General features: G+C 37.5%; 1 protein-coding gene across 1 annotated transcript in view; it reads right to left on the reverse strand.

The window, feature by feature from the left end:
* Positions 1–5,229: 5,229 nt before the first annotated feature.
* Positions 5,230–11,500, reverse strand: part of aldh3a2b (aldehyde dehydrogenase 3 family, member A2b) — a 16,616-nt gene continuing 10,345 nt past the window's right edge. Inside the window, exons 7-11 of the mRNA XM_046039333.1 lie at positions 10,404–10,545; positions 10,055–10,221; positions 9,839–9,938; positions 7,299–7,537; positions 5,230–6,477 (exon numbers count right to left, since the gene is read on the reverse strand). Of these exons, the coding sequence (XP_045895289.1) occupies positions 6,466–6,477; positions 7,299–7,537; positions 9,839–9,938; positions 10,055–10,221; positions 10,404–10,545 (660 nt within the window). The 3' untranslated portion in view covers positions 5,230–6,465. The remainder of the gene's footprint in view (positions 6,478–7,298; positions 7,538–9,838; positions 9,939–10,054; positions 10,222–10,403; positions 10,546–11,500) is intronic.

Below are 11,500 nucleotides of genomic sequence, written 5' to 3' on the forward strand. Positions count from 1 at the left end.
TTCGTATCTGGAATGTTAATTCCAGATTGTTAGACTTGGATTATAAATGTTATAAGTGTTTGTTGTAAGTTCCTACTTGTAAACTCAGAGAAAATACATCTATGCTGATGTCATGAAGAAGCAGTTGTCTGATGATGTATGATGAATGTGTTAGCTTTAATTTACGTTCAATGTCCAGTACTCTTTACTATGTAAAAGTGAAAAAACACTGTATAAGCACCATCTAATTGTCCTAAATTTAAAGGTTGATATAGGAACATAATCCTTCTCTCTAACTTTTACACTTTAAGATGGTAATTCATCACACTTGCTGTTGATGGCACAGCTTTATTTAAAAAAATTTACCACTCTTAACTGTCTGTAACTCACAGCACGAGACTGGGTTCACATGATTACCATCTAACCTGGTGTCGTATCAGCTGGGCAGAGTTTATTCAACTTTATCACTTAGTGATAAATAAATAAATTAGTTTTTCACTGTGTGGGAAAATGGACGTGTGGCTTGAGAGTGTGTGTGAAAAGTGTCTCAATTGTGTTAGTTTCACGGCCAATGCGTGAGCATTGGCAGCCTTGCCAAGGGCACTGATGAGAGTTCAGTTGTGTGTAGACTTGACATAGGAACATCAGTGTGTCACGGTCAGCCATGTTTTTTGTTCAAGTTTCCCGTTGTGCGCCTGGAACACTTGAAGGTCAGAAGTTGGAATTTCAACTGGGAAGTTCAGACCTTCAACTCTGACACGAACTTTCGCACTCTATTAGCCACAGTGTTAATTTGCGTTGTCAGCAATCTTTCTAGCTGATCTGCTAATTAGTTTGTGCTCTGAGAAGTCAGAGCGGGTACGGCAAGCAAAGCCAAGATAATAATTGATTCTCACATTACTAATACTAATACTGTCCTCCTGTTGCCCTTTCTGTGCTCATCAGTTAAATATAAATTGTTTGATAGCGCTTACTTTAACAAAACATGACACAATCTTCAGCAATGATGTCTCACAGTCACAGGACTCAGTGACCGTCTGACCAGCTGTTGATGATGACAGAGGGCTAAGCTCGGTGTTACTCAAACACTGAAAATACTAATAATGGGAGGAAGCGTTTTCCACAGGGGACCACTTTTTACATGTAGGGGTAAAAGGAGACCACAATGACTGCTTTAATTTAGCACAGCACTTGCATATCCAGCTAAATAGAACAGCTGTTGCAACTATAGGCTAAATGCACAAAAACTATCTATTATTTATAACGTGTTCTTTTGTGGGAATTTTATTAAATTATGTAAATGTAAAATGTGTGTGTATTTCTGCATTGCTTTGATGTACATAGAAAAGGCCCAGTGTTGAGAACACAACACACCAAACTTGTGTTTTAATTAACAAAAGAGCAAATGCATGCTCAAAACAATGATCTCCAAACTCTTCACACAATCAACAAATTTACTAGTGTCTAAAAAGACACCAAAAAATATGTTTCACTGAGTCTGAGTGAAAAGTAAAGGGAATTGAAATCATCAGAAGTTTAATACATTTTAAGCTTGGCAGAGGTTCATGTATCTTTCTATTTATGTATTTTATCTTTTTTTTTTAAATGTACATAACTTGTGTTTTCTGTATTTGAGAGTCCTAAAAAGCACTATAGAAATAAAATGTATTATTGTTTTTATTATTATTATTGTTAGACGTGGATCAGCTCATTGGAGAGAAACTGTTACCGATAAATGTTTGTATAATATAAGCCTCTTGGTATACAACATTAGGCACTCCACTGTACTTCTTCATTTCTCACAGTTAGCATTCAAAAAGCCAATGTCATTAACCTTCAGATGCTGATTTACACTAAAAAGATGTCAGCAATGATCATAATGCCTGTTAAATCAATGATCACACTGGAAGCTAAATTGCCATAATAGACCTACATGGCATGTTAAAATAAACTTATTATACTGCTTTCATTAAATGAGTCAACGTAAAGGCCATTGTCCTTTATTGATTCAAATTATTAAGTCTAAACCAAGCACAGTGAGTTGTAGATAAAGAGATACAGACTGATTCAGTGTGAAGTGGATCACTGGCTCAGAAAACCTTTATCCATCTCCTTAACTGCCTCTGCACCGCACCATGAACTATGTCCATCCAACAGGTGCTGAAGTCATTTAGTCTTGTGCTGTGGTTGCTTATTGTATTGCTGAAGTGAATGAAACTCCAGTGTCTGACTCTACGGTGGGAATGAAAGGGGCTATAAAGAACCATTTAGCTAATATAGGAACACAGATTAACCTCGCTGCCTCCCACAATACCATTCTTCGAAAGGGGACAACAGTTCTCACCAACTGAGAACAATGCACAGGTGGAGGTTGGCTTTGCTCCACCTGGCTCATACACCTGTGGCAAACTGAGCAGTACAGAAAAGTCAATCCACTGTAAATCCACCAGCTTTATTTATTTTTAAATTCCTTTCCTTTGTTTTCCTTTCATTATAATTACATGATTTTTTTATAATGACTGAGCATCTTAGATAAATTAATCATTGAAATCAATGGTTGCCAACCTTTGCAGCCTTTAAAGTGACACATTGAGTTTTAAAAGCAGATATATTAAACATTCTTCCTCTTACAAATTATAATTTGAACTCTTAAGCAATATAAAACACTGTAACCCAATTAAGTACACTCTAGGGTGTTTCTGCTATAGCCTTATTTAATCTGGTGACCAGTAGCTTGCGGTGGCTAAATTTATCAGATGTTAGCAAATGTTAGATAGATATTGCTGTGTAACTGAGGCAAGTGAGTCAGTTTGCTGACTTTTTGACTGAACTGTGACCAAATATACTGAATTAAAACAAAGCAATTTCTATTTAAAATTAGAGCTGCAAAGATTAGTCAATTAATCAGCAACTACAAGTAACATTTCATGCAAAAATGTTACAGTCCTTTTCACTATTGTAAATTAAATGTTTTGGGAACACATTCAGCTCTACATTTTTTTCAAATTCACAGCTATTTTTCACAGTTTTCTGGTGTTTTATAGACCAAAAGTTATAGTGTCCTATTTGAGAAAACAATCAGCAGATTAATCATTGGTCATAATTAATTGGACTAATAATTGATAGTTGCAGTCCATCACTGGTTATGTGTGTCTACCAGTTGTGACCAGTTCAACAAAAAATACTTTTGTTTTATTTTAATTGTCCTGAAAGTAAGCTCAGTAAACATATCTTTGTTTGCTTTTCAACCCTTAATTGTCTTGTGACCCCTCAGTGACCCAAGGTAGGGAATCAATGCCTTTAGTTTCTCTAGCTTTCTGTTAGATAGATGTGATCTATCTTAATGAAATGCTGCAACAACATCTTCAGTATATTTTAAATAGCCACACCATAATACTTTCAATATTTCTTATATTTTAGCTAAAATAAGAATAACCTCACAAATTAAAAGAATGTGTGACCGAACTGAACCCAAACAGTTTTAATAGTACTAGTACTGAAAGTGTGTGTGTGTGTGTTAGTGTGTGTTTGTCCTACCTGTGCACTGAGTGAGGAGAGAAAGCAAAGTCAGGAGGTAGACAGAAAAATCCATGATCAGCACACAAACCAGAGGAGATCCTGACAGACAAATTTCAGCTGCCTTCACATACTGACTCTGAGCTGCATTTGAGGGTGGGAAGGAGACGATGACAAAAGGTGTGTGTGTAACACAGAGAGAGTTGTCAACGAGGAAAGACAGACACCTGGTGAAAAAATCAGATACTGTGGTGTTATATATTATATATATTCTTTCTTTTATTGAGCAGTTATATTTCACATACATTTCACGTGTGCATTCAGAACTAATTTTCAAGGTTCTTACAGTTGTGCATGTAGCGTTGGCGTCATTAGGACTTAATGGATAGGGATCTCCACCTATTTTACACATCAAAGTATGTTTACAGGTGTTAGGAGCACTACTGCATAAGTGGCTCCGGAGGGAGCTGATAAATTGCCCCAAGTGATGTTACTTGAGCCAGACATTTTGACATGTCACAGTAGGAAAATCACAGTTGTAAATAATGAAATTCATCATGGCTGAATTCTTTTTAGCTGCTTCAGTTTCAGGGTCCTGGAATTGTGCATGCTGGCTCACGTCTTACTGGAACACTTCAACAGAACATTATTATTAGTTGCACCTGTTATTGTTCTACTATAAATTAACAAGTGAAAATGTCATTTGTGAAAGGACATTTTTCTTAAAACTAATTGTGGACAGCTCAGGAACATCAAAGAGAGCAAAAATAAAGCTGTCTCTTTGAAGTTTTTTTGTCTTTGTTATTTTTTAAATTACAAATTGTCAGTGCTGTTTCCAGCGTTGCAGTCTTACAAATCATTTCCTGTTAGTATTAAACACAGAAGTACATTAAAGGGCAAGTGTGTAGGATGCAGGATGTGGCATGTAGTGGTGAAGTTGCAGATTGCAACCAATTGAATGCTGCTTGCTTTCCAAGTGTGTAGGAGAAACTACAGTGGCAGAGAAAAACGCGCTCTACGAAGAGCCAATGTTTGGTTTGTCTGTTTTGGGCTGCTATAGATTCTGAAGAAGTTGACCCAAGAGGGTCGGTCTATCTAAAGTCTCGCTGGCTATACAACACACCCACTTTACTATACGACTCTGCCCCAGAGATAACTTCCTGGATTATTTATTTATGTCCATGTCTAAAAAGTGAAGCTAATGTATCTTAAACCTGCATTCTTTCAAGTGGCCAGCAGGAGACGACTCCTCTGGTTACCAAAAAGTTTGATTGTGCAGAAGAAAATTACCCTACTTCTCACCCCTCCTACTGAAGCTATGGTCTTCATCGCTAGTCTTCTTCAATACAGCCTGATGTAAAGATGGTAAATTATGGTCCCATTTAGAGTTGTGACTCTTTTGTGACCCTTTTACAGCCTCTTCTTTCACGATGTAAGTTTTTGGGAAAACATTTTTTTGTATCATTGGACCAAGTTGTAAGTACACTACTGGGCAATGATGTCAAATTGGTTTCAAAGCACAGCGCACTTTCACGGAAGAAAAGAAGAAAGAAGCAGCTCCCTCTCTAGATAAGAACATCTCATTCTAATTTTCAGGTGATTATACACAAATGAAAACTAACCTATGAAAGGCAACAATTAGCAGAATGTTTGGAAACCAAATACAACATAATAAATAATATATATTGTCATAATAAATAATGGAAATTAAATAATCAAATTACAAAACTGAAACATGTAGAAATATATTTATTTGAATATTAATTCAATATAGAAATACATGTGTATTTATTAAAACTATTCATTACAAATCCCTTAACATTTTTAAGGTATGATGACAAAAAACAAAAACATTATTGCTTAATTTTTGATGTTGTACTTCTTGGTCAGTCTTCACTTTGATGAAAAGAAGATTAAATTCGATGAGCCTCAGTTGTCCTTTCTTCAATATCTAGGTTTATACCAACACAAGTCTGATATCAGAGAAGATCTTGGTACAGCTTGTATGCATGGACACAGTCAAATACCAAATAACATTACATTAGCCCAGTTTTATATAGTATGTCCTACCTCATACAGATTCACCAGACAGGCGGCAGACACATCAACGAGGTTGCCATTTTATCGATACCTCCAGGCACCCTGGAGCCTGGAGGTTATTGATAAGATCCCTCACAGTGAGGGCATCTCTACGCAAAAATTAAACATTCCTTCATTTACATACATTTCTACCACACAATTGTGACAGGCATTTTCTGTGTTAGGAAAATCATATAAAAACATCCTTCACATCCTGTTTGACTCTGAAACGCTGCAGTGAGCTAAAAGAGGACTGATCAAACAGACAGACCTCACCTCTGCTGCCAGCAGGCAGGCACATACTGAAAAAATAACAAACCTACACTGGGCAGAAGTACCTTCAGGCTGAACATCAAGTTAATGGCTGATCCCTCATTGAAATAGAATGGACACAAAATGAACTGTAGGACACTGCTACACAATAAAACATTATGACAAGTAATTTCTGGTTGGTTAAATTCTACTAACTTCATTGATTGTTTGTTAGCAAATGCTACAAGTCTTTTTATAACAGTAAAATGAAAAGTAGCTGTATATATTTTGTTACTTAATTTAAAATCATTAATTGCAAAATCACAGCATTGATAAGTGTATTTAATCTAACGGGTTACAATGGAACGTAAAGCTGAACACAAATGTAAGAGCCGTACATAGAAACAAATTATCACCTTCATGAAATTAGATGCTTTCTACAGTGAGCTACATGAAACTTCTGACACCGTTATTGAAATGTAAAATAGATTAAGGCTACACCGTAAACATTCCCTTTTTTACAGCTGTGCAGAAGCTGATCTGATTTATACAGAAATGTGTTAATGAATTGGTAGGACTTTCATGCTGCTCTTCTCTGTGCTCCTTGGGGTCAACGACACGACAGACAGCGGGATGTCTTCAGAGATAATTCTGAAAAAATTATCACAAATTTATTTTAAATTATAATCTCTCTTCCTGTGCATTCAACAGTAAAGGTCGGTAACACAGCTTACATTATTCATACATTATTATTACAGTCAGCATTTTACTATTATGTATGATTTTTTCAGGTTAATATCTTTATATAATATATGATTAATATTACGAGTGCATTAACAATATATTAATATTAGTATGTTGCATTTTACCTCTGTAGATGTTTATGGGTGTGCTAATTTTAGCTATTATATACTGGGGGTAGATCAATCTACAGCAATGCATCATATTCTATAAGATCATCATATGTTTGTAGAGTTGCTATCTGTGTATCTCAGTCAACTTTTCATGAGCTCAGAGAAACAGCCCTGTTTTCAGATGTCTTCAGATGCTAATTCATTGGGATTTATATATATAATAAAACAATTAAGTCCTAATTCGTTCATGATTCAAGTGAATAAAATCAAATAATTACTGAACATTTGTTATATTGTTATTGAAAAAAATTATATAATATTTATTGTTATTGTTTTATTGTCCAGCCCTAAAAGTACCTCAAATCCGTACTTACAGTAGCTGAGTAAATTAACTTTTACATTCCACCACTTTAATTAAACCAAGAGCACCTGGCATCAGCAATGGACAACTTGTTGATTACTGGCATTTAAAGCTTCCCAGTTCTTCGCAACTTAAAAAGCTATCAGTGTGGTTAGCATTTCACCTTTCAGCTTTGCTTCCCCATGATGCACAATGCCACAATACAATTGTATGTTCAACAATTTATAGAGGTGTTTCTCTTGTCCTCTGTAACTCACCTGTAGCACAACAGCGGCCACCACAGCCAGCATGGCTAAGAGCGCCATCCGCCCAATCCAGCCCAGGTCTACGGTTTTCAGGATGAAGAAGCGTGCCCAGCCCAGTTTCTTGGGTGTGTGAGGTGGGTACCTCATGCTGTTCACTCCTTCCATTTTCAGCTGTTTGATGAGACAACTGCGCAGGTGGCTCAGTTGGTCGAAGCTGAACTTGCCGTGGTAGCAACCCATACCACTGTTTCCTGTACATGAAAACAGAGAGAGATGGTTTGATGTATTGGCCTCTAGCTTGATGGCTTTAATGTCACTTGAGCAATAAAAACATTTGAAAGCACAGACTGTGGGATCCAATTTTTGAGGGTAAGCTGCCAAAAAATAGTGCTTCATGAGCTAGAATATCAGGAAATCAGCAGACAAGAAGTAAAAGAATGATCAAATCTAGTTTCTTGCATTATAGAGGTTACTAGGGTTTATTCGACCATCAGCTCTAAAATCTCTGATGTCAGGGTTTTCTTGAACACATCAACAAGGAAGATATTTCAGCGCAGTGAAAGTGAAAGAAAACCAGTGGGCGTGTTTAAAAGTTAGCTTTTCTTTATATAATAGTTTCTCAGTGGTTCACTGTATATATGTATTTATTGGGCTTTAAAACAATAAAGCAAATTGTCTTGTCTTTTAGAGAATTTTGTTGTATGTGCACAGGGAAGTGTGCATTTCTGAAACCTTTATTTAACCAGATATATTTGTGCCCTAATGGAGACTTAAAGGTCCCATATTTTACAAAATCCTTTATCATGTTTTTTCAACCTAAATATGTGTCCTTGGTGTGCTAAAGAAAAAAAAAGATTTTCTGCTCAGTACAGTAAATGTGTGTGCAAGCACTCTGTTTGAATTTGAATTTTCCCTTCTTGACATCATAGAGGGATCTGCGTAGCATAGGATCCCCTCTAGCCCTTCAACGCAGTAGACGGAATTGCCCACTGAACACGTACTGAACACACCGCTCTCTGACCCACCATAATCCATGTATGGTTCATTCTTTCATTATTTCGTTTCAAAACCAAATCGGGAAAACCAAAAAACCAAGTCGTTGTTTGGTTTTTCTGTTAAAACAAAACGGAAAAATGGAAAAACTGTAAACAAAAAAACAGACTTCTGTTTTGTTTTTCTGTTTTAAACCCATAACTAAAAACAAAGGAGCTGCATTTTGTTCTATCTTTGACCGCTGCTGTATCCCTACAACCCATTCTCACTCCCCGACTCGTCACATATGCCATGGTCAAGGCCTATCAGCATTTGTAACGCACTGAGGATCTCTATAGCGTCATAGGTCATCCCAGTGGGGGAAGCCCTGTAGGGTCAGTTTGTGACAGTAAAGGCAGGTATATGATATTTAACATAGATGGTTGGGGTGAAAGGAGGGCCAGGACCTTTGAATCAGGAGACTTGTGTTCGTGTATCCTATGAAACAAAAAGTCATTATTAGGCTACATATTTTTATATTTAATTTTATATAAGGCCCACCTATGTTGATGCTCAAGCTCATCTTAATTACATTTAATCAGCTACGCCATCACCTAAGTGTATCTGCTGCAGGTTTATTTAAGCGTAACACAAAAAGCTACACAAACCGAACTCATTAAATATAAAAATCAATATTTTTCCGTTTTGGTTTTAAAACAGAAAAACAAAAATCGATGTCTGTGTTTTTGTTTCCTGTTTATCTGTTTTTCCGTTTTGGTTTTAAAATGTAAAAACCAAAAAACAGCTTGTTTTTTTGGTTTTTCCCATTCGGGTTTGCAGCGAAATAATGAAAGAACGAACCATACACGGACCATTCACTGTCCGACACAACACCAAGTGGTCATTCTATAGAACTAGAGTTGGAGGTTTTCAGTCTCGTGGAAAGTGCTTTTACAAAGGAAAGGTAAATATTTTCTGGTTTTCCCCCTGATGTCCTCCGGCTGCTCTGCCTCAACTCTCTGTGATTTACGGTTTATTTCCTGATGGACAGATAGCTTGTTGCTAACGCTACATAACAGCTAGCTGCTGTTATCAGTTGGCTCTGCCTAATCCAGTGGTCCAAAGCTTCTGTACTAACTTTACAGGTGGAAACACCTACAGACCAAGCTTTCAGTCCGGGCTTTTAGAGAGAGAAAGAGTCCTTAAAGAGACAGGAGCTTAAACAGTGTGGTCAGAGGGTGAACAGAGGTGCAGAAGCATTGAACAGTAAGAGGAAAATTATGTGTTTTTTCAACATTAAAGCTTGTAAACCGTTTCTAGTAGAAAAGTATCAGCCTGAAATTTTTTTTGCCATAATGTCACACTAGAGGGCACCATTATGCCGCTCTGCGTGGCCTAGGTAACCCTTCACTTTGCTAAGTAAGACGTGCCCATTTGCTCATTTGCACACCTGCCACTTTAGAGCGTCTGCTTGCCATTGAGTGGAGTACTGAGTGAGTGAACAGGCACGTTCACCAATGAGTGAATAAGCAAAAGAGAGAGTAAGTGAACTCTAGTACCATTTCCCTGTGTGTACTCACCCACTCCTCCGAAAGGCAGAGAGCTGACAGAAAAGTGCACAAGACAGTCATTGGCCAGCAATCCTCCACTGGAGGTCTCGTCTGACATTCTCGTGATCACCTTCAGAGAAAAGAGTTATGTTATACCCATGATTATGAATCTACATACAAAGCATGTAGCGTCTGTTAAATACTCTGCTGTGTGCCTGCATGTGTGCAGTGTCTGTTGTTAAATACCTTGTTATCTGATGTGAAGACGTAGAGAGCCAGAGGTTTCTCTCCCTTATTTATAAACTTTATGGCCTCGTCCAGGCCACTGACGGGCAAGATGGGAAGCAGAGGTCCAAATATCTCTTCCTGCATCACCTTTGCCTCTGGCTTCACGTCCCGCAGAACTGTGGGGGCTAAACACAACACAGAAACAGTATTTTATTGTTTGTTCTTCATTGCTTAACAAACTGTATGTACATTTGAATAGTTGCTTGGATGAAAATCATACAAAAAGCCTACACTAAACTCTATTTCTCAGGTAGGTAAGTCCTGATGGATTTTCATGGGATGAGTTCGTAGCTGTCAGAAGGATTACCTATATAGCAGTCTGACTCGTCATTGTCACCTCCTACAGCGATGGTGCTGTCTTCCAACATGGCCATTATCCTCTTGAAGTGGCGCTGGTTGATGATGCGCCCGTAATCAGGGCAGGTCTTTGGGTTGTCTGTATAGAACTCCTGCCAGAGGAAACAATCTCATAACTATACAAATATTAAATAAAATCTGGGCAAAGAATTACTGTTAGAGGTGGGATTATTGTTTATTTTCTCCATTCTGGAAAGAAGTAGTCAAAAGTATTGGAAAGTGGTTACGTAAATCATTGCCAGGATCTCCCCAGTTATGCTTGGACAGAGTCAGACAAAGCCCGTTTTTGATGAATGGTTACAACTATTCAACTACAACCCAAAGTTTCTTTTCAGCACTGTAGCCAGGCTGACAGAGAGTCACAGCTCTATTGAGCCAAGTATTCCCATAGCTCTCAGTAGTTACGATTTCATGAGCTTCTTTAATGATAAAATTTTAGCTATTAGAGACAAAATTCACCAAGACCTGCCCTCAACTGGCACGACTTATCTCTTAACTCAGGAACAGCTGTAGAACCAGATACATGTTTAGACTGTTTTGCTTCCCTCAATCTTTACCAACTAACTTCAATAATTTCTTCATCTAAACCATCAACCTGCCTCTTAGACCCCATCCCGACTAGGCTGAGATGTTTTACCCTTAGTCAGCACCTCTATACTAGATATGATCAATCTATCTTTATCAACAGGCTATGTACCACAGTACTTTAAAGCAGCTGTAATTAAACCTCTTCTGAAAAAGCTCAAACTTGATCCGGATGTTTTAGCCAACTATAGACCTATATCTAACCTTCCATTTCTCTCTAAGGTTCTGGAGAAAGCAGTTGCTAAACAGCTGTGTGACTTTCTACAGAGCAATAGTTTATTTGAGGATTTTCAGTCAGGATTTAGAGCTCATCATAGCACAGAGACAGCACTGGTGAAAATTACTAACGACCTCCTTATTGCATCAGACAAAGGACTTGTCTCTGTACTGGTTTTATTAGATCTTAGTGCTGCATTTGATACCATTGACCATCAGATCCTATTGCAGAGACTGGAATATTTC

The sequence above is a fragment of the Micropterus dolomieu genome, linkage group LG23, assembly GCF_021292245.1.
Source record: "Micropterus dolomieu isolate WLL.071019.BEF.003 ecotype Adirondacks linkage group LG23, ASM2129224v1, whole genome shotgun sequence".
Taxonomy (NCBI): Eukaryota; Metazoa; Chordata; class Actinopteri; order Centrarchiformes; family Centrarchidae; genus Micropterus; species Micropterus dolomieu.